At 39.0% G+C, this 27,076-nt stretch overlaps 1 protein-coding gene across 1 annotated transcript in view; it reads right to left on the reverse strand.

The window, feature by feature from the left end:
* LOC117335443 (DNA-dependent protein kinase catalytic subunit-like) overlaps positions 1-27,076 on the reverse strand; it is a 77,052-nt gene that overhangs the window by 35,860 nt on the left and 14,116 nt on the right. The window contains 29 exon segments of the mRNA XM_033895448.1: positions 2,917-3,096; positions 5,340-5,471; positions 5,865-5,977; positions 6,221-6,445; positions 6,944-7,112; positions 8,645-8,855; positions 9,085-9,174; positions 9,984-10,157; positions 10,502-10,651; positions 12,312-12,545; positions 12,809-12,946; positions 13,746-13,897; positions 14,105-14,248; positions 15,631-15,747; positions 17,228-17,362; positions 17,738-17,815; positions 18,094-18,279; positions 18,922-18,987; positions 19,973-20,141; positions 20,400-20,581; positions 21,313-21,517; positions 22,011-22,138; positions 22,380-22,482; positions 22,682-22,746; positions 23,093-23,185; positions 23,308-23,443; positions 24,171-24,418; positions 26,285-26,395; positions 26,807-26,984. Coding sequence (XP_033751339.1) covers positions 2,917-3,096; positions 5,340-5,471; positions 5,865-5,977; positions 6,221-6,445; positions 6,944-7,112; positions 8,645-8,855; positions 9,085-9,174; positions 9,984-10,157; positions 10,502-10,651; positions 12,312-12,545; positions 12,809-12,946; positions 13,746-13,897; positions 14,105-14,248; positions 15,631-15,747; positions 17,228-17,362; positions 17,738-17,815; positions 18,094-18,279; positions 18,922-18,987; positions 19,973-20,141; positions 20,400-20,581; positions 21,313-21,517; positions 22,011-22,138; positions 22,380-22,482; positions 22,682-22,746; positions 23,093-23,185; positions 23,308-23,443; positions 24,171-24,418; positions 26,285-26,395; positions 26,807-26,984 — 4,312 coding nt within the window.

Here is a 27,076-nt window from a genome sequence, read left to right on the forward strand (position 1 = left end):
GTACTGTACCGACTGTGTTAACCCTGATACAGATTATAACTCACCAACATACAGTCTATGTAGGGAGGGTGGTACTGTACCGACTGTGTTAACCCTGATACAGATTATAACTCACCAACATACAGTCTATGTAGGGAGGGTGGTACTGTACTGACTGTTAACCCTGATACAGATTATAACTCACCAACATACAGTCTATGTAGGGAGGGTGGTACTGTACTGACTGTTAACCCTGATACAGATTATAACTCACCAACATACAGTCTATGTAGGGAGGGTGGTACTGTACCGACTGTGTTAACCCTGATACAGATTATAACTCACCAACATACAGTCTATGTAGGGAGGGTGGTACTGTACTGACTGTTAACCCTGATACAGATTATAACTCACCAACATACAGTCTATGTAGGGAGGGTGGTACTGTACCGACTGTTAACCCTGATACAGATTATAACTCACCAACATACAGTCTATGTAGGGAGGGTGGTACTGTACCGACTGTGTTAACCCTGATACAGATAATAACTCACCAACATACAGTCTATGTAGGGAGGGTGGTACTGTACCGACTGTGTTAACCCTGATACAGATTATAACTCACCAACATACAGTCTATGTAGGGAGGGTGGTACTGTACCGACTGTGTTAACCCTGATACAGATTATAACTCACCAACATACAGTCTATGTAGGGAGGGTGGTACTGTACCGACTGTGTTAACCCTGATACAGATTATAACTCACCAACATACAGTCTATGTAGGGAGGGTGGTACTGTACCGACTGTGTTAACCCTGATACAGATTATAACTCACCAACATACAGTCTATGTAGGGAGGGTGGTACTGTACCGACTGTTAACCCTGATACAGATTATAACTCACCAACATACAGTCTATGTAGGGAGGGTGGTACTGTACCGACTGTGTGACCCTGATACAGATTATAACTCACCAACATACAGTCTATGTAGGGAGGGTGGTACTGTACCGACTGTGTTAACCCTGATACAGATTATAACTCACCAACATACAGTCTATGTAGGGAGGGTGGTACTGTACCGACTGTGTTAACCCTGATACAGATTATAACTCACCAACATACAGTCTATGTAGGGAGGGTGGTACTGTACCGACTGTGTTAACCCTGATACAGATTATAACTCACCAACATACAGTCTATGTAGGGAGGGTGGTACTGTACCGACTGTGTTTACCCTGATACAGATTATAACTCACCAACATACAGTCTATGTAGGGAGGGTGGTACTGTACTGACTGTGTTAACCCTGATACAGATTATAACTCACCAACATACAGTCTATGTAGGGAGGGTGGTACTGTACTGACTGTGTTAACCCTGATACAGATTATAACCCACCAACGTAGGGAGGGTGGTACTGTACTGACTGTGTTAACCCTGATACAGATTATAACTCACCAACATACAGTCTATGTAGGGAGGGTGGTACTGTACCGACTGTGTTAACCCCGATACAGATTATAACTCACCAACATACAGTCTATGTAGGGAGGGTGGTACTGTACTGACTGTGTTAACCCTGATACAGATTATAACTCACCAACATACAGTCTATGTAGGGAGGGTGGTACTGTACTGACTGTGTTAACCCTGATACAGATTATAACCCACCAACGTAGGGAGGGTGGTACTGTACCGACTGTGTTAACCCTGATACAGATTATAACTCACCAACATACAGTCTATGTAGGGAGAGTGGTACTGTACCGACTGTGTTAACCCTGATACAGATTATAACTCACCAACATACAGTCTATGTAGGGAGGGAGGTACTGTACCGACTGTGTTAACCCTGATACAGATTATAACTCACCAACATACAGTCTATGTAGGGAGGGAGGTACTGTACGGACTGTGTTAACCCTGATACAGATTATAACTCACCAACATACAGTCTATGTAGGGAGGGTGGTACTGTACCGACTGTGTTAACCCTGATACAGATTATAACTCACCAACATACAGTCTATGTAGGGAGGGTGGTACTGGACCGTCTGTGTTAACCCTGATACAGATTATAACTCACCAACATACAGTCTATGTAGGGAGGGTGGTACTGTACAGACTGTTAACCCTGATACAGATTATAACTCACCAACATACAGTCTATGTAGGGAGGGTGGTACTGTACCGACTGTGTTAACCCTGATACAGATTATAACTCACCAACATACAGTCTATGTAGGGAGGGTGGTACTGTACCGACTGTGTTAACCCTGATACAGATTATAACTCACCAACATACAGTCTATGTAGGGAGGGAGGTACTGTACCGACTGTGTTAACCCTGATACAGATTATAACTCACCAACATACAGTCTATGTAGGGAGGGTGGTACTGTACCGACTGTGTTAACCCTGATACAGATTATAACTCACCAACATACAGTCTATGTAGGGAGGGTGGTACTGTACTGACTGTGTTAACCCTGATACAGATTATAACTCACCAACATACAGTCTATGTAGGGAGGGTGGTACTGTACCGACTGTTAACCCTGATACAGATTATAACTCACCAACATACAGTCTATGTAGGGAGGGTGGTACTGTACCGACTGTGTTAACCCTGATACAGATTATAACTCACCAACATACAGTCTATGTAGGGAGGGTGGTACTGTACCGACTGTGTTAACCCTGATACAGATTATAACCCACCAACATACAGTCTATGTAGGGAGGGTGGTACTGCACTGACTGTGTTAACCCTGATACAGATTATAACTCACCAACATACAGTCTATGTAGGGAGGGTGGTACTGTACCGACTGTTAACCCTGATACAGATTATAACTCACCAACATACAGTCTATGTAGGGAGGGTGGTACTGTACCGACTGTGTTAACCCTGATACAGATTATAACTCACCAACATACAGCCGATGAAGGGTGGGTGATACTGGACTGACTGTGATAAAACTGTACCCAGGCTGTTCTTGATCTGCGTTACGATTGGCTCTATCTCACGTTCAACTTTCACTTGGTCCATTTCATCATATATCGCCTTGAAGAGCTCACTAAAAAGGATCTTGGCGATGGTGCTGTCACGCTGTAAAAAGCAACATTGTCATCACAGAATCTAAAATATACAAAACATAGCAAGTTATACAAATCCCCTCGTGTGTACACGCTGAATTATCTTAGGATTAATAAGCTCGTTCGAGTTATTGACATACTTGACCATTACTTGAAGTATGATCAAAATCTGTTAAAAAATAAAGTCGCTAGATACAAAGATATTATATAATCAGCTGTAACAATGACCTTGCCTTTGATCTTGGCAGCCTGAAACAAACACTTTTTTGAGGTATACTCATACTTGATGTATGAAGTTGGATTGTAATCCAGTTAAAATGAAGTCCCTGTGCTGACAAAAGATGGAACACAATGTACGTATGAACGGAATGCTATATCCCCTCCCCTACTTTGTCACGAGGGGTTGTGGTGAGGGGATAATAAATGTTTTGCTATAATAAACATTGTCTATATAAGGGTGTTAAATCATAAGGATGCCAAGAAAGGGAGAGAGGGTTGTTAGAGTATGAGGCTTGTTTTGTGTAGACAAGCTGAACACATGTACACTCATCAGATTGAGATATCCCTATCCAAATAACAGACCAATGTAGGATTATTGTTTTCACCATTCCAGTCAGAATAAGGATTTTTCATTCACAATTTCATGAAATTAACATGCACCAATACAATAACAATTGTCAGAAGACCAACTTAGCTCTCCGAGTGGGTTAAAATTCAAAATTGATAATAGATCAAAGATCAAAGTCAAGGTCATAAAGTCTAACAATGTAGTAACAACGGAATGGATCACACATGGGAAATACCTAAGTTGTATCCTCATTAGTATTGACACAACTCTGTTTTATAAAAACTTCTATCTAGCTTTCTAGGGATACTGATACCTAGACTTCATCCTCACATGTTAATAATGTTAGCTGTCATTCCAACACCCCTCTCTTGTGGAAGAGTTCGCCCTGTGAAGTATGTGAGAAGTATCAGACTTACGTGGGCCACGGCCTGGAGGGGTGCGATGATGTAGGAGTTTGTATCAGACTTATGTGGGCCACGGCCTGGAGGGGTGCGATGATGTAGGAGTTTGTATCAGACTTACATGGGCCACGACCTGGAGGGGTGCGATGATTTAGGAGTTTGTATCAGACTTACGTGGGCCACGGCCTGGAGGGGTGTGATGATGTAGGAGTTTGTATCAGACTTACGTGAGCCACGGCCTGGAGGGGTGTGATGATTTAGGAGTTTGTATCAGACTTACGTGAGCCACGGCCTGGAGGGGTGCGATGATGTAGGAGTTTGTATCAGACTTACGTGGGCCACAGCCTGGAGGGGTGCGATGATGTAGGAGTTTGTATCAGACTTACGTGGGCCACGGCCTGGAGGGGTGTGATGATTTAGGAGTTTGTATCAGACTTACGTGGGCCACGGCCTGGAGGGGTGTGATGATTTAGGAGTTTGTATCAGACTTACATGGGCCACGACCTGGAGGGGTGCAATGATGTAGGAGTTTGTATCAGGCTTACATGGGCCACGACCTGGAGGGGTGCGATGATTTAGGAGTTTGTATCAGACTTACATGGGTCACGGCCTGGAGGGGGTGCGATGATTTAGGAGTTTGTATCAGGCTTACATGGGCCACGACCTGGAGGGGTGCGATGATGTAGGAGTTTGTACCAGACTATGTTGGCCACAGCCTGGAGGGGTGTGATGATGTAGGAGTTCGTACCAGACTTACGTGGGCCACAACCTGGAGGGGTGCGATGATGTAGGAATTTGTATCAGACTTACGTGGGCCACGGCCTGGAGGGGTGTGATGATGTGGGAGTTTGTATCAGACTTACGTGGGCCACAATCTGGAGGGGTGCGATGATGTAGGAGTTCGTATCAGACTTACGTGGGCCACGACCTGGAGGGGTGCGATGATTTAGGAGTTTGTATCAGACTTACATGGGCCACGACCTGGAGGGGTGCGATGATTTAGGAGTTTGTATCAGACTTACGTGGACCACGGCCTGGAGGGGTGCGATGATGTAGGAGTTTGTATCAGACTTACATGGGCCACGACCTGGAGGGGTGCGATGATGTAGGAGTTTGTATCAGACTTACATGGGCCACGACCTGGAGGGGTGCAATGATGTGGGAGTTTGTATCAGACTTACGTGGGCCACAACCTGGAGGGGTGCGATGATGTAGGAGTTCGTATCAGACTTACGTGGGCCACGACCTGGAGGGGTGCGATGATTTAGGAGTTTGTATCAGACTTACGTGGGCCACGGCCTGGAGGGGTGCGATGATGTAGGAGTACTTGATCTGTATGTCTGGTAAATCACCAATACGATACTTCCTGTACATTGTGACCTGGTTCTCCCGGCGTGTCTTCTGTTCCTGCAAGGCCACCTAATACAGAAACACAGAGGGAGTAAGTACATGTGATTGAGAAATGTCTCTTATCACTCATTACATTTAAACTTCATCTTTCCCTTAGCATGAAGAACAAGAAAATGTCTGTAAGACATAAATGCCCCTGCTGCCACTTGACACCCCGAAACACAGTTTCGGGGTGTCAAGTTTTGGTGAGGATCACATCAGCAGTTCCTGAGATTAGTTAGTTACATTGCATTGAGATGGGACAGGACAGCCATGGGTAACACTATATACACTCCCCCCCCCCCCCCCCCCCCCCCCTTCATTTCATTGGGCAAGGACAAAAACAAATTCAAAATTAATTCTACTCCATCTAATCGAAATGATGCTTCCCTTTGATCACAAAAATTGAAGCCAGTCACTCACCTCTCTCATCTGTTTTATCCGTGTGGTCCTCCTTGCAAAGAAAATCTTATTGGCCTCTTCATCTCTTAGAAATCTTCTCTTTAGGCGTAACATCTCATTCCCTTCCTCAGACTCTATCGGACAATGGTAGTATCATAACACCACAACCAAAATCTCTCAACTTATCATCTCTACAACTCTGATCGCGGACTTATGTTGATGTACAACCTAAATTATCACAATTTCATATCATTCTTAATCATCTAATAAAAAGAATTTTAATAGTCTTGAATCTACTTTGCATTTGTAATTTGTTTCAATGAATTTCCAAACTCTGGTTACAGATTTTCTCTACCTAGACCAGTGTTAATCTGTACCTGATGGTCCAGCCTTCTCCTCTGTTTTGACTTTACTGGGCCCTGGACGTGGCTGTCCAAATTCTGAGGGTTTAGGACGGACCCTGGGACGTCCAATCCTGGCTGAGGTCTCCACTGCCCCCACACTGAAGAGTAAAGCACTCTGGGGCTCTGACCCAACAGTTCCATAATCTGTGAAGGTGTCCAGACTGCTCTGGGTCAGCCAGTTAAATGGGGCTCTTGAACCTATGGTGAACATGATATAAGTTAACGACTGTAAGCTATAATTACAATGTTTTATCATTAGGAATTAAAATTCATTTTGGATGAAATCTGAATTAATTAAGGTTAATCCCTAGGCTATGTAAATTTCATTAACAATTCGTTAGAAAAGCTTTTGGTTCATTTTTCAAACAATTGTGAAATAAGAAAATAAGTCTACCTTGTACATAGAGCTAAAATTAGGAGGAAGAACCCAGTCATCTTTCCTTTGGATTCCAGTCCATTGTTTCATTTAATTTAATATTTCTAAATTTAAAATGTTAAAGATGACAGGAAAGCACTTATTTATAGAATTTAAGGTAAGTTAATTTTTTCAACTGAGATTAAATCCAATAACGTTTTTTTCAGTAAAGGAATTGTCTTTAGCTAAGGAATGTTGTTGGAACTAGAGCAATGACTTTACAGAAACACAATTATATTCAATTTAACCTCATTTCCTATGTTGACCATACCAATACTGACCATCTTGTGTGGCTGTGAACTGCTGGACATCTGCTGTGGCCTGTATCTGACCGTCCAGGCTGTCTGATGGAGGACTGTCAGTGTCCATTGCCTGGGTTGCCATGGTATTGGCAAATAGTGGTGTCATGGCTACATGTCTTTGTCTCCATGACGACTTCACATTATAATCCTAAGCAGAAAGAAATATTTTCAAAGTCAGACAAAAGTTTGGTTCTATCACCTATAATTATTATATGCGACAACAGTTCCTGAGGGTTGATATGAATCCATCTATAACATGGGACATCAAAAGCCTACGTTTTCAATCAACGCTCAACAACAGACAATTCCAGACAAAAAGTGACCACATTACATTTTATGTAAGTTGGATCTGGTTTAATGCACTTTACTTTAGGTGACCTAAACGTATGATCAACATTTCTCACAGTCATAAATATAATCTGAATCAGTTCACAACTCGGAATTGATATACAGTGGAACTTCGTTAACTCGAACTCGACGGGACCACAAGTTATCCGAGCGTTCGAATTAAGCGAGTTGTCTTTTTTGGTGCAAAGTTTGGTCAACATTTGTCAACATTATATAATCATTATAACTCTGCTCTGTCGCTCATCAGTTCAATGTAAAGACTGGTCAATACATGTAAATATATATGTAATATTTCATTCTGTCACTCGTAGTTTGGTGTAGTTTTGCCGATATACAGTCTCGATAAAGTTTCTTTCACTTAGTCACTTCAATAACGATCTGACGTTCATGTCATGTTTGCAAAAGGAAGAACGATAAAATGGAATTCAACCAAATAACAATTTATCAATATTATATCAAATAACCGTTTAAATTTAACACAGATTATATGTAAAACGTAACAGAACCATTACCTTATATTGGACATATAAAATACTGTTTGACAGTCCAACTTACGTTTTACCGACAACCACGCCATTTCCATGTGTATCAGCACAGGAAGTTGGTACTGCGCATGTGCGTATAGAATGTTACTGTTACTGAGTTGTAGTTTTATCCGATTTAATAGACAGCACTGACCGTTACAGTCATACTCTGAACACCTCGGCAGTAATTACACTATTGTTTCAGCAGTTTACAGATTTAATAGGCGCCGGTGACTGTTTCCTTTCTACACCAGTCCTGTAAAAACATCAGCCGAGTAGATCTACCAGTGTGTCAGAGATTAGTTCCGCTTGAGCGAGCGAGTAGATGAGTTGTTGACTATCGTGTGTAATATTATCGGCGACCGCCTTAGGAAATTACCTGATGTAAGTAAAACTGTACTTTTTATCACCGACAGTTGTTGTTATAAGATTCCACCGACAATTTCTTTCATGAATTTATGAAACACTTATAATCGCATATAATAATCGGTAGAATTGTAGTGCCAATACAAACGCAATTTCGATGTTGAAAAAATGTCGGCGTTTACAACCGATCGTTGTTGGACACAAATATGATACTTCGAGTTATTTGATCATTTTAAGTAGGACTTTAATTGTTTGGACCAAATTTCCACTTAGTATTATCTGAGTTTTTCGAGTTTTACGAGTTTTTTTTTACTAGGATAAAAAGAGAATGCGGCCGGGACTGACGGAGTACTTCAAGTTAAGCGGGCTATTCGAGTTTTCCGAGTTCGAGTTAATGAAGTTCCATTGTATTGTATCCAGAAATACAAAAATTTAGAAGTACCTGGAATTTACACTCAGAAAGAGGATGCTCAAATATTTGTCGTTGATAGTCAGGACTTTTCGAGGTCATTTCCAGAAGGAGATTGGTGGCATAGCTGAGGTACTGTTGTTCGGTAACCGGGGCATACATTGCCTCCAGCATAGCCACCAGACGGTCTAAGGTGTCCGGTGGCAGACGTGTCTCACTGCTCCAGAAGTTCTGGATCAACAGTCTGTACACAGAAAGTATATATATCTGTTTCTGTAATGGTGTTACTATCAGAAATAGGCTTGGGAATAACTGAATAACACAATTAATATTCCAAATCAAACTTTACCTTGCAGACTTTGGCACCCGAAATATTAAGTTCAAAAGAGATTAAAAAATTTCATCCTAAATCTATCGAAACTATTGATAAGAAACAAATCTAAAGATACCAAAATGCTACTTTTGTTTTTTACCTGGAGTGAAGATCTTCGTCCCCAAGTCCCCTTAGGAGCCCCTCTTTTGTCTGTTGTATGATTATGTGGGCATCCTCGTTGTCATCTCTCCTGTATGACAAAGACATCATGTTAGGACTTTTACTGTTATTATAAATAGTAATATAACTACATCCTTGAGGGTAATTCCTATTTCGACTAATATAACTTTTCAAAGCAGGAAAATGATTCTGAATTTTACTTGAGAATACTATAAACAGTACGTATTTTAGAGTCAGTGAAAGGCTTTGTCTAAATAATGATTACTCTAGTTGGAGTTTCAGTATATCCCTTTGTTAAGTAAATATGCTACTATAATATATCTCTTTGTTAAGTGAATATGCTAATTCATTATTACACTTATCAAATAAGTATGTTTGCAGAATTGTCTCCTGTATATAGGCATGAGAAATTATGGACAATATATATAAATATTGAATACAACCCTACCCTTTATCATTTGTTTCGAAACTCACTATCTTTGTTTTATGAGAACACATTCTGTAATAACACCTAGCATATCTGTGGTTGTCTAGATTCCAATTGTTACATCACAACTCCATGGATTGGTAGTCACATAGGCACAGTGTCAAAATACAATCACTTTTAACTGATCTGTACATTGTATAAGGAAATTAGCAGTTTTCACTAATACCGGTAAAACTTGATTTAATTGATTATAACAAATTCCATGGAACCAAAGGACATACATGTAGCTGAAATTCATAAAAGATTTCAAAAGAAGTAAGTTTCAGCCAAATTCAGGCATTCTAATTCACTTTCAAATGTAACTAGCAGATTTCATATTGATTTCATATTCAGAAAGTTTTACTATATTTAAAAAATCTTAGTAAATGATCGAATGAATATGTTAGACTTACCGATAGTTGTCGTACACCCACATGAGGATATCGTACATGACGGTACGACAGGATGTACTAGGATGACTGGAGAAGGCTGTCACCAGGGGTAACAAGGCCATTAGTTCCTTTGGCTCAAGTTTTCCCATAATTGTCTTCACAATCTTAAGAGCGATAAGCTGGGTCTGTTCATCCCTTTTATAAAACAAAACATCAAAGACCGATTGATCATTGTGTCGATAACTAACAAAAAAGTTCATTGATTTTTGACCAACAAGGGCCATTCACCTGTGACAGCGATAGGACATGTACATGTGACTAAGGTGAGACACTCACCTGTGACTGAGACAGGACATGACATGTGACTAAAGTAAGACACTCACCTGTTACTAATTGGTAGCACACTCACCTGTAACTAATTGGAAGGACACTTACCTGTTACTAATTGGTAGCACACTCACCTGTAACTAATTGCAAGGACACTCACCTGTAACTAATTGGAAGGACACTCACCTGTAACTAATTTGAATGACACTTACCTGTGAGTGAGATAGGACATGAGACCCTTTGATTTGAGTTCCATATAGATGTTTTCAATGCTTTCGACACAACCATGAATTATCTCCAGACTGAGGCTGCGGAACTCTCCATGCATCTTCGGTAACATAAATAGTATCTTATTGACAAATCTGTGGAGAAAAATGTCATTGAAATATAAAAGGCATTATGGTGAAAACAGTCCTGTAAAACTAGGAATTAATGACCAAGGTGAAAAATGAATAGTTCAATTTAATTTCTTTATCAAAATTGAGTTCAGCAGGTAAATTGACTACCTTCATCTCCTGTAAGTTAAACCTACATGCTACTTTTACTGATGTATTAACCACACTTACTTGGTAGCCACCGGGGCTAGTGTCTGGATTCCGTGTACCCCTAGTACTGATTTACTAACCATACTTACTTGGTAGCCACAGGGGGGGTAGTGTCTGGATTCTGCGTACCCCTATTACTGATATATTAACCACACTTACTTGGTAGCCACAGGGGGGTAGTGTCTGGATTCTGTGTACCCCTAGTACTGATATATTAACCACACTTACTTGGCAGCCACAGGGGGGGTAGTGTCTCTGGATTCTGTGTACCCCTATTACTGATATATTAACCACACTTACTTGGTATCCACAGGGGGGTAGTGCCTCTGGATTCTGTGTACCCCTAGTACTGATATATTAACCACACTTACTTGGCAGTCACAGGGGCTAGTGTCTGGATTCTGTGTACCCCTAGTACTGATATATTAACCACACTTACTTGGTAGCCACCGGGGCTAGTGTCTGGATTCCGTGTACCCCTAGTACTGATTTACTAACCACACTTACTTGGTAACCACAGGGGCTAGTGTCTGGATTCTGTGTACCCCTATTACTGATATATTAACCATGCTTACTTGGTAGCCACAGGGGGGTAGTGCCTCTGGATTCTGTGTACCCCTAGTACTGATATATTAACCACACTTACTTGGTAACCACAGGGGGGTAGTGTCTGGATTCTGTGTACCCCTAGTACTGATATATTAACCACACTTACTTGGTAGCCACAGGGGCTAGTGTCTGGATTCTGTGTACCCCTATTACTGATATATTAACCACACTTACTTGGTAGCCACAGGGGGGTAGTGTCTCTGGATTCTGTGTACCCCTAGTACTGATATATTAACCACACTTACTTGGTAGCCACAGGGGGGTAGTGTCTCTGGATTCTGTGTACCCCTAGTACTGATATATTAACCACACTTACTTGGTAGCCACAGGGGGCTAGTGTCTGGATTCTGTGTACCCCTAGTACTGATATATTAACCACACTTACTTGGTAGCCACAGGGGGGTAGTGTCTGGATTCTGTGTACCCCTAGTACTGATATATTAACCACACTTACTTGGTAGCCACAGGGGCAAGTGTCTGGATTCTGTGTACCCCTAGTACTGATATATTAACCACACTTACTTAGTAGCCACAGGGGCTAGTGTCTGGATTCTGGGTACCCCTATTACTGATATATTAACCATGCTTACTTGGTAGTCACAGGGGCTAGTGTCTGGATTCTGTGTACCTCTAGTTTTGATATATTAACCACACTTACTTGGTAGTCACAGGGTCTAGTGTCTGGATTCTGTGTACCCCTAGTACTGATATATTAACCACACTTACTTGGTAGCCACAGGGGGGTAGTGTCTCTGGATTCTGTGTACCCCTAGTACTGATATATTAACCACACTTACTTGGCAGCCACAGTGGGGTAGTGTCTCTGGATTCTGTGTACCCCTAGTACTGATATATTAACCACACTTACTTGGTAGCCACAGGGGGGTAGTGTCTCTGGATTCTGTGTACCCCTATAACAAAGTTTTCAGGCTTAGAGAGATGGATGGAGTTCATCAGTCCAGTCACATGATTGTAGAATGGCCCTTCAGTCTCCTTTTCCTTCTCGGCCAGGTACTGGAATATCATACCGACCACTTCGGCTGTGGCAGCGTACACAGACCGCAGGTGATGGGTCAGGTAGTGTGATACAGTGGAGAAAAACCTACACGTACAACACATCATAAATGTTAGCATGAAAGAATTTTAAAAAAAAATATACACTGTATGTCCAAAAGAAACAACCTTATCACATATTACTAATTGAGATATTTTACCATGAAATATTTCGGTAAAAATTAATGGCAACTAACAAATAAAATCTACGTTCGGCCCAAATATAGTGATAAATAAATGAAGATGAAGAGATGTTGGCTGTAGAAACTACGGAAGTCATGATTTACCCTGACTGTATTATAAACAGCTTACTTGTCTCGGTCAACAGGAGCCACTGGACCATAGGGAGGTAACTTGCAGGCCAGGACAACACCTAGAATCTGAATCCCAGTGCTGTGGCGTGGCGACTTGGGATCCCCACGTGAATCCATCATCAGCTTGTAAATTACACTGCAAGGTACAACATATCAGCTTTAACCGAAAACATGCTTTATTTGAAAAACAAATCAGATTTTACTGAAAACATTTTGCAAACATCATGCAAACCAGTATGCTTCTATAACTGGTGACTAACAAGCAGGGTATGCATCTGTCGATGAGAAGGGCATGCACAAGAATCCCAGTATAGCCCATAATTTTAGCACCATTTAAGGATTAAACTGTCTTTTTTTGGTGTCTATGGTCGATATAGATGCCAGAGCTTTGCAAACAAACGTCATATTGCAAAGCTCTGGCATCTATATCGACCATAGACACCAAACAAGACAGTTTAATGCTTATATTTACATTCTAGGCATATTCGTTTTGTTAATTTTGAAAATTAAAATTGAGTTAGCATAAAAAATACCAATATTCAGCGATTTCGTCAATGGGGTTCGACAAATAGAACAGCCTATTTTTTCAAAATTCAACTGTCACGTTTAGATTGGCAAACAAAAAAGTGCATTGAAATAATACGAAAAAAACAGTCTGTTCAATAAAATGTCTTTTTGAAACTTTTTAATTAACATAAAAACCAATTACGTTAGTTACAAGTAGTTCCGGTGGGTGAATATATTCATGCGCGGCATGGATTGATGTCACGTTTTGGGTGTCAATTATGGTCACATAGACTGCAAATCTTTTTACTTAGTTTATATCGTGGCTTTGCCACCAAAATGTAAATATTAGATGATAAACGTACAGAATTTGAAAATATCAATGAATTAATAATAAAGTGACGAAAGATCAAAATATAACACAATATTACTTGTACGGGACTTCCAGCCGTTCTCGCCAACACTGGAGTAGAGTTTTCAGTAGCTCCAAGTTATTCCTAAACACAGGCCGTGTTTCACTGAACACATTTGCTGTTAAGTATTCCACCACACGCGTTGCCATGGCACGTTCCTCAGCAGTGTCCTGTCAGCATCAGAAAAAGCAAGATACAAAGTCAAAATCTTTATCAAATCAATAAATTCCCTCTTACTACACTCATATTTCCACAACAATTAAAAATAATAAAGATGGTCTTTTAAATAATAAATGTTTATACAGAATGATAAATCCCTTTCCTGACTTTGTTGTGAGGAGATAACAAAACACAAATTAAAAGGGAAAACTGGTTACCTGAGGAATGGCCACCTGGTGCCATGACATCATAGTGACCACAATATCCACTACAAAGTAATTAATTCCCTCGCTCCCGAGAGCTCCACTCAGAATCAGCTGGCTCAGTGGCCGAAGCCAGTACCGTGCATATGGCTGAAACATCTACAACAAACGAACATCAAAGTCACAGAATCCTTAATCGTCATGGTCAACTTTCTAAAATCAATGATAGAACATTTAAGGAAACACAACAGTTGATGAAATCAAGGTCAAACTTCAAGGTCACAAAATAAAGAAGGTCATCTTCTCAGGACAAGAACTTTCAAATTATGATCATGATTTTAATACACTGAATCAATTGTTTTGAGAGACACATGTTTATGTAATTGAACACAAAATGAAATGCTTCTTGAATTATTAACATAATTTTAAATGACACCTTAATACTTTAGCTGATAATCTTGTATTTATGTAAAAATATATAAAAACACTAAAATAAAAACAAGAGGCACATGGGCCTTAACGGTCACCTGAGTTATGATATATTTCAGTATATTTGGCCCCTGTGACTTTCGAATGAAGGTCAAGGTCATCCATTTGAACAAAATTGGTAGCCCTTCATCCCAGCATGCTACAGACCTAATATTGCATCTCTGGGCCTATTGGTTATCAAGAAGTTGTTTAAAGATTTTAGCATATTTGACCAATGTGACCTTAAATGAAAGTCAAGGTCATCCATTTCAACAAACTTGGTAGCCCTTTGGCCCAGCATGCTACAGGCCTAATATTGGGTTTCTGGGCCTTATGGTTATCAAGAAGAAGTTGTTTAAATATTTTAGCATAATTGACCCCTGTGAACTTGAATGAAGGTCAAGGTCATCCATTTGAACAAACTTGGTAGCTCTTTGTCCAGCATACAACTTACCTAATATTGAGTCTCTAGGCTTATTGGTTATCAAGAAGAAGTTTTTTTTAAAGATTTTAGCATATTTGACCCATGTGACCTTAAATGAAGGTCAAGGTCATCCATTTCAACAAACTTAGTACCCCTTTGGCCCAGCATACTACAGACCTAATATTGGGTTTCTGGGCCTTATAATTATCAAGAAGAAGTTGTTTAAAGATTTTAGCATATTTGACCCCTGTGACCTTCAATGAAGGTCAAGATCATCCATTTCAATAAACTTGGTAGCCCTTTGTCCCAGCATGCTACTGACTTTATATTGGGTCTCTGGGCCTTATGGTTATCAAGAAGAAGTTGTTTAAAGATTTTAACATATTTGACCCCTGTGACCTTGAATGAAGGTCAAGGTCATCCACCTTGAACAAACTTTGTAGCCCTTCATCCCAGCATGCCTCACATCCAATATCAGGTCTCTGGGGCTGTTGGTTATTGAGAAGAATTTGAAAATGTAAATTGTTTACGACGCACGACGGACGCCGCCAGACAAAAGGCGATTGCAATAGGTCAACTGAGACAAAGTCTCAGGTGACCTAAAAATATGGAAATGACTTAACTGCCAATAGTAAGAAACAAAACAAACCTGTGTACAGTTGCTGACAAGCTTTGCGATGAACAATTTGATGTTGACATGAGTTTTTGCACTTTTCATTTTGGTGTGTAAGTAATCCATCCACCCCGGCATGGTGGCCACTGTCCCCTATAACACAACATACTAACATTATTATACTACATAATCAGTAAAAGCATGACATGTTGATGTGTGAAATGGTATTGGTCAGAATGTCATAATTTACGTATTTGACGAATATAAAAGAAACAATATAGTCTCTAGAAATAAACCTTCAATACATCTTAATATCTTTATGTAAAGAACCAAAAGGTACTTGGTGGTGATGGAAGGTGACAGCTAATTACCTTGGTGGCCAGAGATTGGACACAGCTACACTGGTGTTCAGAGGTGTGCCACGACTAACTAGAACTGTCGCCAGGATGGCTGACTAATACCCCCGCAATCTGCACGAGTCAATGGTGAATTAGAACTGTTAATTAGAGGCTAACTAAGATAACCCAGTAATATAGTGACCAGTTGCCATAGCAACCATAATTTTGAGAAAAAGAAAGTGGCATGCACATCTACACATTGTCCTCTATATTTGTGTGAAGTTTCATTGAAATCGGCCCTTCGGTTTAGGAGGAGTTGTCCGGACAAACTTAAAGTTATGGTTCTTATCGGAAAACCTGTTTATAGTGACCAGTTGCCATAGCAACTATAATTTTGAGAAAAAGAAAGTGGCATGCAAATCTTCACATGATCATTATTACTTGTGTGAAGTTTCATTGAAATCGGCCCTTCGGTTTATGAGGAGTTGTCCGGACAAACTTAAAGTTATGGTTCTTATCGGAAAACCTGTTTATAGTGACCAGTTGCCATAGCAACCATAATTTTGAGAAAAAGAAAGTGGCATGCAAATCTTCACATGATCATTAATATTTGTGTAAAGTTTCATTGGAATCAGCCCATCGGTTTATGAGGAGTTGTCCGGACAAAATGTGTCTACAGACAGAAGGACATCTTACCATGTTGACAGCAGTGTGACTACTACTTAACGTGGTGATGAGGGGTTTGACCACTACTTACCGTGGTGATGAGGGGGTTTGACCACTACTTACCGTGGTGACGAGGGGTTTTGACCACTACTTACCGTCGTGACGAGGGGTTTGACCAGTACTTACCATGGTGACGAGGGGTTTGACCATTACTTACCGTGGTGACAAGGGGTTTGACCATTACTTACCGTGGTGATGCACTAGTTACCATGGTGACGAGGGTTTTGACCACTACTTACCGTGGTGACGAGGGGTTTGACCACTACTTACCATGGTGGCGAGGGGTTTGACCATTACTTAATGTGGTGACGAGGGGTTTGATCACTACTTACCATGGTGACGAGGGTTTTGACCACTACTTACCGTCGTGACGAGGGGTTTGACCACTACTTACCGTGGTGATGCACTACTTACCGTGGTGACAAGGGGTTTGACCACTACTTACCGTGGTGACGAGGGGTTTGACCACTACTTACGCTGGTGACGAGGGGTTTGACCACTACTTACCCTGGTGACGAGGGGTTTGACCACTACTTACCCTGGTGACGAGGGGTTTGACCACTACTTACCGTATTGACAGGGGGTGTAACACCAGTCCTTTGCATGTGTTGTAGCAAGGCTATGCAAGTAGCCATACATTCATGTTTGTTCAAATCATCCATCTCCAGTTCCACATAGTCATCCTGCACAACCACCTTGGTTTCCTGTGTACACACAACATAACCATCATAGATATACCATACTTATCAGCAAATAAGCCCCATACTTCATATTTGTAGAACTTTAAAATTAGAGAGCAAAAAGTGGTTAAAATAAATGTTCTTGCCAAACCCTGATACAAAGTTTTTTTACAGTTGGTGTAGTAGTTTATTTGAGGATAAATATGGTATTATACCTGTTTAATTCATCACTAACCATCTAAATAATGAACATAAATTCATCATTGTATCAAATGAATATTTCTTATTAATATTCAACGTATTTCATTTTCTATCTAAAATTTATCAAAATTATCAACTTCCTTGTGCAAATAATTTTGACAAAATGATCGACCAATAATGATACAAAGTTAAACCTACTGTGTCATCATCTGGGTCGTTGTAGCTGAAGATCCGACCTAGGCGTGTCTTCCCTTTGTCCGAGGATGAAGGTGAAAACTGAACCGAGGATTGAAAGTCAAAAGTTTTGAAAGAAATTCTGTAGTGAATTAGTGTTTAATTCATTGAAGAATGCAACAGGTTGCATAATTTTTGTGAGAAAAAATTTCACTTGTTGCCAAAAGCCTTTAACATCAAGTCCTGCGAAGAAATTACTTCAAAAGTGGAGAACACTTCACCTTGTTATACATCACTTGAATAAATTCCTATCATATACATTGTACATCATATCTGCTAAATCTTGTGTCAGAATGTGATATGCAGATTATGAAGCTAACCTGTGATGTGCCTGCCGTGGAGAAATCGTACTGGCTAACATCATCATGTAGACTACTGTCTGCCAGATACTGTGAAGCTAGGTTGAAGGAAGCATAGTCTGTTTCCATGGTAATGCCCTGCATCATTTGGCGTTCTTTCACCTCCTTTCGTAGAGACACAAATTGTTTCTTTCTTTCCATGGGAGACTAACAAAGACAGAAAACAAACTTAATTAATAAGTACAAAATTTTAACATAATCAATGACAAAAAATTAGCATAAATATCTAGTCTCAAGTCTAAATTAGACACAAAATTGGCATAAACATTCAGTCTAAAATCTAAATCAGATACAAAACTGACATAAACATCCAGTCTAAAATCTAAATTAGACACAAAATTGGCATAAACATTATGTCTGAAGTCTAAATCAGACACAGAATTGGCATAAATACTTAGTCTGAAATTAAGCTGGGATGATCAGAGAGATTTTGAAAGCAAGATATTACCACCACTGCTTCAGTATTATAGAATCTTAAACAAGGGAGCTAAAACTAGTATGTCATACCAATATGTCAGGAAAACATATTCAAATCACTTTATAACATTATTGAAATGTGTTTAAACTGTGTGGGGTATCATATTGTTATGTATATTGTCTCAATTTCTGGCATCTATTGTGCTAACTATGACATCACAAGGTCATGACCCCATTTCTGTTCATTTGGTTATCAGATTGTACCGGTGGCATCATGTCCATCACCTGAATTCTAATGTCACGATCGGTGATATAACAGGAGGTATATGACATTGGTGACAGTACAGTATGGTACACCTGTGGTAAACTCACCGTCAACTCTGTAGGAAATTCATAGCTCCTTTCTTTATCTATCAGATTATCCAGCAAAAAGTCACCCTGTTATACAGAACACAGAAAACTCATTTCAACGCAGCAGTACAATTCACGCTCAAAAAATTCTTCCAAGAATCAAAATGCTCTTTTTGTACATACAGTAAAACTTGTTTATAACAAATTCTACAGAACCATAGCAAATAATTTGTTATATATACAATATTTTTTATTAGGATTACAACATTAATAGGGTTGAGCCAAATTAAGAGATTTTAGTTTTCTTAGTAATAAGCTGAAATTGGTATCAAGTCTGTTGGTGTTAAAAAGTTTTACTGTTATACCTCGGTTAAACAAAGCAAATGGCTAATAAAATCAATTGATATTAAAGACAACATTAATGTTTCAATCTTATAACTTTTGGCTTTATACCACTGCTGTATCAAATCACAGATGAAATCAACTGAGAGGAAAAAGACACGAGCGAACACTTTTTTAGAATGATTTCTATGGGAATTTTAAGTTTACAACATCAGGAAAGATCTGAAATCTGACTTTTAGGAAAAGAGCCTACCACTGTGCTAATATACATGTGGCTACACATTCGTCAATATATTATTTTCCTGACATGGCTTGGGTCAAAAAGCAAACAAATAATTGTCCAGTTTTGTGGGGTACATATCGCGAAAATCTACAATGATGGAATCCTGTGTAAGCTAGCAGTTAATGTTTTAAGGGGAATATTTCCAAAGAAGAGTATTGTTTTCAGGGAAATATTGTGATGTTTTTCATTTAATTGAATATGTCTCTAAAGCTATTTGTCCAGTTATAGGGGGAGTTTATCCATGAGTTGAGGGTAGCAGTTGTGGGTTAATTTGATTCAGCATTCTAACTGGTCAATAATCATAACGTTATAAATTGAAGTAAAATATTTCACCTTGTGAAAAATGTGATTCCCATCTTTTTGACCTATATTTCACTGCTCAAACTAAATTTAATCATATCATTGTCAATAAGAATCAATAAAACATCAACTTGAGGTCTATTGTACCTTTGTCTCGTCCTCCTTAAATAGAAACACTTGATAAAACTTGGCCTCTGTCTGAGTACAAGACACCACAGAAATAAGCATGTTGTAGGCTGCGCAGTGGTACAGGCGACGCTGGTTCAGCAGAGTTGTCTCCCCTCGCGTATCCTCGCCTTTGGCAGCATGGCCAATTCTTAAACAAGAGAAATTGTTATCTTTTTTTCCATTTTATATTTACATAATATTATCAATCTGAATAATATTTCAATTCAATGCTATTAACGTATCAAGCTTTTCAACATTGAATCTTCTCAGCATTTTTGTGCTATAGTAAAGAGCTTTTAATTTTAGCATTGTCAGAAACTACAGCAAGACTTTTCCATACTAATTGGCATAAAAATAACTCATTTGGAATGATCCCAAACCATCTTCAACCCAATTAATCTCTTACTTCATTACAGCCCTAGTCATCTCTGATCCTGTTTTGATTGGTTCATCTTTGGTCTGACAAAACTTCTCGTTGAGTGCCGAGTTTTTGCTGGAGACCTCGTCTTTAGTTAGGTGGGAGTACATGATGTCCAGCAACTGGAAATAGCCAGTCTTACTCACCAGCTGATTCTCCAACCCTGGGCCCTGTGGAAAATTCAAATGTGATCTTGTAGGTAAAGGAATTATATACAAGTACAGAGAAGCTTTGGATGAGTTGTGAGATTCTGGACATTGTCAGTATATAGTATCCTTATACCTTTTTATGGTTTATCTCTGTGTTGTGCATCGAGATATAATTATTAAATATTAATCAGTATTGTTGACCAAGATAAAACTTCACAGGGATCTTAATATGGCAGGAAACAGACACTTCAGGAGAAAACCCACAAGGTCAAACAGGTCACTCCATACCTTTTCATATCACATTAAGGTATGGAGCACATCTATTCAAAGGACAAATCCATCAACAACTGCACAACATGATCAGTGAATTAAAGATTCATTATGCATTAAACATTTGCTTTTCTACACTTAATTCTCTAGAAACACGGTTTCTGATTGAAAATACATATTATTACAGTATTATCGAGCTTAATCTAATGTTACATGCACTAGCCTTGACCTTGTATCCACTGACCATGACCTTGCTATGTAATTTCACCACTGACAATGACCTAGTAACCTCATCACTGACCTTGACTTTGAAACCTCTGAGTGACCTCTAAATAACCTCATTGCTGACCTTGACCTTGTAACCTTTGACAATGGCTTCAAAGTAAACTCAGGTAACTTTTTCACCTCTGACAATGACCTTAAGTAACCTCATAGCTTACCTTAATATTTTACAATGACCTTCAAGTAACCTTCCCACTGACCTTAGCCTGTTTGGCCTCCAGTGTGGTCCTTAGGTCTTTCATATGGTCCAGATAGAACTCTAGTAATGCTGACTTGTGACACAAGCGTAACATCGGCAAGGCGACCTTCTCCAGGGTGGCAACGCGGATCTCAGCAGGGAAGCTCTCTTTACAGAACACGTTGTAGGCTACATCTACAGCTAGCTTCTGTTTGTCCCCAGGGAGCCTGTAATATACACACAACATGCTACCCAATGTCAACACTACCAGTGTCTTATAGCATTACAATGGGTTTCCTGTTCTTGGTCATTTAAAAAAAAATTGCTACCTGGAGTAAATTTTTCATGCAGCAAAGTTTAAAATTAGGGTGGGAGGAAACATAGATGGCTGGATTTCATGTCATCACATATAAAATACACAAGATTGAAAGATTTTAGGGGAATTTTGATAAATTCAATGAGAAAAAAATGAATAACACACGAAAATGGGAATGGGGCCTAAAATTGGACCAAAATTTCATATAGGGAGGAAACACTCACAATACCTTTATGTCAATTATTCTACAACATTTATACACATTACTGAAAGAGAGAAACAAACATTTCTAAAATTACAATGGCCTCCAGCTTATGGCATTCATCCATTAGTGAATGCTGTGAAAATGATACATAATTTTGTATTTAGTCGCAGTTAAATCAACATTGCTGGTGTATGTTTACCTCCTTATAAATCTGTTGAGACACTGTTGGATCGTATCCTCATAGGTGTGTTTCTGTTCTCGACAAGCAATACTGATGAGTAGCTCTAACAGAACCAGACTGCCAGAAAGTTCTAATCCACTCAAAATCTATACCAAACAGAACAAAACACCAGTAGCTTATTTTCAGATCAATAACAACTAAATGTTCATTAGAGAATGAGTCATTGTTGATGGTAGTAGTGTTTCAGCCCAGTCAGAATACATGGTGAGTACCAATTAAATTTTGAAAAAAAAAAAACCCATCTTGTGTTGAGTAACAATTCTATCTGTAGTATTTGAAAAACCGATTGCAGATTGGATAGATCACTGATGGAACTTTTCATATTACCTTGTCTAAAGCCGATATATAGTCCCGATATTGGGAACTGCCCTTGGGGAATTCAGAACTCTTCAGAGGGAAGTTATCTGCCACAAGTCTGTCTAAATTTGTCCTTAAAATGAAAAGAACATTGAACTCGATCATATATATATATGAATTGAAGGTTCATTCTTCAGTTGAAAAGTTAACTGGAGAATTTGAAAATTAAAAAAAAAAACCTAATTGTAATCAGAATTTAAATGTTTTTTTTTTTTGGCACTTAAGTCATGAAAAGCTTTCATTAATATTTTTCAGGTTTTTGTGCTACTTACTTGAGCTTTGTGATGTGGGGCTTCGGGACATTGACAAAGAAAGGTAGCAGGTCTAATACACGGCACTGCAAACAAAGAGAGAAGTGATTATAAGGATAACTGGTGCCAAAATCAACATGGCAAAACATCTATTGTGGGTATAACACTACATCAACTAAACTGAGATCAATGTGGAACTATATATACCTAATTCACATGAAAAACTATAGTAAGATGGTTTCCACTGATCCCTAGCTGTGACCTTGAACTTTAGGATACAGACTTAATACAGGCTACTTACTGAACACACAGCTTTTATTATCCCTTATTTCTTTCATATGGAATAATAAGCTTAAAACTAACATGTTGTTTACAGAATCTAATCGTTACCAGGCTGTAGCTGTATGCTCTAGAGGTATAAAGTGTGCTTACCTTAAACGCGAGGTTGGTCCTAGTGTCGATCAGACATCGGAGGTATGTATCAAACACATCCTCAAATGATGTCGAGGACGGTGTGGATACAAACTGAAACAAGACAAGCCATCATTAATACACATAACACTTTCTTAATTTTCCCCTCAGGAAATTCAAACAAATTTGAATCTGTCCACAAAATTTTAAACAAATCTAATGCCCTACAAACCTACCTTACTGTCAATAAGAAGCAACTTGGTCAGTAACAGCAAGGTCATGCTCTGGAGGTCAACTGACGACTTGCTGTCACACCAAGTGGCAATTGTCTTCCACTGCACCAGTACACTCTTCACTATGTCCTGTCCTACCCTGAACAATAAAACAAGGACAACACCCAGGTAATTTGTTTGTTTGTTTTTGTTTAACGTCCTATTAACAGCCAGGGTCATTTAAGGACGTGCCAGGATTTGGAGGTGGAGGAAAGCCGGAGTACCCGGAGAAAAACCACCGGCCTACGGTCAGTACCTGGCAACTGCCCCACGCTATTTTATGTGTATAATCTGTATATATAACACAATTCCTGTACATAATATTTTATAATGTGTATAATCTGTATATATATAACACAATACATGTACATAATATTCTATGTGTATAATCTGTATATATAACACAATTCCTGTACATAATATTCTATGTGTATAATCTGTATATATATAACACAATTCCTGTACATAATATTCTATATAATAATGTGTATAATCTGTATATATAACACAAGACATATTAATATTCTATAATCTGTATATATAAGATAACCTTCTCGTCTTGTTATATAGTAATTGAACACATTTTTATCTACGTACATTGAAACAATATCATCAAAAAAAAAATTTTTGCCCTTTAATTGATACAGCTTTATGAATATTATACATCATAAAATATATTCTTGTTAAAGTTCAAATCTGTATTGAAAAACCCATGTTTTTTGTTTGTTTTTATCTTTCATTCAGTAAACACCAACTTTACATGAACTATATGTAAAAATGATGGCATATATAAACTTTTAATTAGTGATTGTGATTTCCTATCTTACCTTTTTCTCAGTGCCTTGTCCCTAGTGACGTGGTCCACCATAGCCACCAGGATCCTGCTCACCTTCCTACCATCTGATCCAGCACGTACAGCCAACGCCTTGACACACACATCCGACTCGGACGCCATGTGACCAGCTATCACAGACTTAAACATTGAGAAGACGAGGTCACCATGACACTGCTCCAAACCCTTACTAGATCCACTCACCATAGTCTGTTCAAGTATGGCTTCCACAAGTACCTTTCCCTACAATCACAATGATTCAGAATGATTTCAGTCAATCTTACCTGAAGCTGGAATAAGTTTTATTTTATCTTTAATATACAACTACTGCTACGTTTGACTCATTATAATGACCCAAATTAGGGCCAAGGAAGATGAAACCAAAACCTTACATTCCTCATTCATACACTTAGCTATCACAAAATGGCATAAGATCTGACAGTTATTATAAGACTTTATTTTGTTTACTTGTATAAAATTTCCTCTTTTCAATTCCCTTGTCAGACCCTTGTATATCCACCATTTATACCTTTAAAAGATTTTTTTTATCTCATCTCATTATTAAAATAAATCATCATCATCATCATCATCATCCTAATTAGTGGACTCTAGGTTTGTCACCAGGGACCAACCATAGAAGAGATTTAATTCAAATGGAAACATATCATAGCTGCCATTTCTCAAGCATCCACCAGGCATCCTGTTGGATAATATTTCACTGGAATAGCCCTAACAATTATTTAGTTCTTGGATCATTTAAAAAGTATAATATATTAGTTGAAAGTTTTGTCAAGATCCACGAGGCTATAAACTCTTACGCAAACACATGCTTATAAATACAGTGGAACTTCGTTAACTCGAACTCGGATAACTCGAATACCCCGCTTAACTCGAAGTACCTCGCCGGTCCCGGCCGAATTCTCTCTTTATCTTAGTAAAAAAAACTCGGATAATTCGAATTCGGATAACTCGAAAAACTCGGATAATAAGAAGTAAAAATTTGGTCCCAACAATAAAAATCCTACTTGAAATGTTCGAATAACTCGAAGTATGATTTTCGTCGATCGGTGGCAAACGCCGACATTTTTTAAGAGCTAAATTCCGTTTGTAATACTGAACATATCGGCACTACTAAGCTACATGCTATTATAAGTGTTTCATAAATTCATAAAAGAAATTGTCGGTTGAATCTTATAACAACAAGTCTTGGTGATAAAAAGTACTGCTTTACTTACATCAGGTAATTTCCCAAGGCGGTCGCCGATATCAGTACACACGATAGTCAACAACTCATCTACCCGTTCGCTCAAGCGGAACTAATCTCTGACACACCGGTAGATCTACCCGGCTGATGTTTTTACAGGTGTAGAAATGACACAGTCACCGGCGCCTATTAAATCTTTAAACTGCTGAAACAATAGCGTAATTACTGCCGAGGTGTTCAGAGTACAACTGTAACGGTCAGTGCTGTCTATTAAATCGGATAAAACGCCAACTCAGTTACAGTAACATTTTATACGCACATGCGCAGCCCAACTTCCGGTGCTAATACACATGGAAATGGCGTGGTTATCAATAAAAAGTAAGTAGGCCGATCAAACAGTATTTTATATATGTCCAATAAAAGGTAATGGTTCTGTTACGTTTTGTATGCAATCTGTGTTAAACTTAAAACGGTTATTTGTTTTGACATTAATAACTTGTTATTTTGTCGAATTCCGTTTTATCGTTTACCTTTTGCAAACATGACTTGCACATCAGATCGTTACTGAAGTGACTAAGTGAAAGAAACTTTATCGTGACTGTATATCGGCAAAACTACACCAAATCACAAGTGACATAACGAAACATTACATATATATGTACATGTATTGACCAGTCTTCACACTAAACTGATGAGCGACAGAGCGAAGTTATAATGATTATATAATGTTGACAAATATTGACCAAACTTTTCACCAAAAATGATAACTCGCTTAATTCGAACACTCGGATAACTCGAAGTTTTTTCGTGGTCCCGTCGACTTCGAGTTAACGAAGTTCCACTGTATACAGGCCTGTGAGAATGGACCAAGAGAAATTTTTTAGTCGACTAAGCGTAAATTTTACCGGTAGTCCTAGGTGGAAACTGAGTGTCAGCATGTCTTTCACCAATGTATGTACCACAGGTGTGAGAGTTAGGGCCTCCAAACCTCCTCCAGTACTCCTACACACCACACCCTGGGGAGGAAAGTACAATCGATACAACAGCAACTTCCACAATCATCCAAGCTAACGATTAGCCTGGGATCTATTCTGTCAGTGTCGTTTTTTCCTGTCTGCCATTTCAAACTTGATATTATATAATCAGTTAGGCTGCCATTTCAAACTTGATATTATATGATCAGTCAGGTTTTTTTAACATGTGTAAATGAAGTTACACACTGAACTATAATGAAAAGAGTCAAAGCTTCAAGTTCTTGTTACTTTAGGTTGTAACTAGTGCTGTACGTCTGTGTTGTCTTAATATATATCCCAGTGGGAATGGACAACGGTTTTCTTAGCACATGACTTAGAATTCATGTTGAAAGCATGGAAGTTATATTAAAGTGTTTCATATCGAGTATTCTCAGAAATACTGAACAGATGTACCTGGAAGACATTATTAAAGAGTTTCTGTGCCAGGTCGCCAGCGTTCCTTGACCTAGAGTGGACACTGGTCATTAAGCTGGCTGTATGGAGCTGGCGGTATCCTCCCAGTAGCTGTTGTAGGTAGATAGGGTCAAGTTTAAGGTCATTCAAGGTCAAAGGAAGGTGGCCTGACAAATCCCTGAGTACAAAAAAAAAAGTTAAATATAGACGCAAAATGATACAGGCATATAATGTAAACACACTACAATCTGTAACCTACAATCTCGTCAA

The sequence above is a fragment of the Pecten maximus genome, chromosome 1 (genome assembly GCF_902652985.1).
Source record: "Pecten maximus chromosome 1, xPecMax1.1, whole genome shotgun sequence".
NCBI lineage: Eukaryota > Metazoa > Mollusca > Bivalvia > Pectinida > Pectinidae > Pecten > Pecten maximus.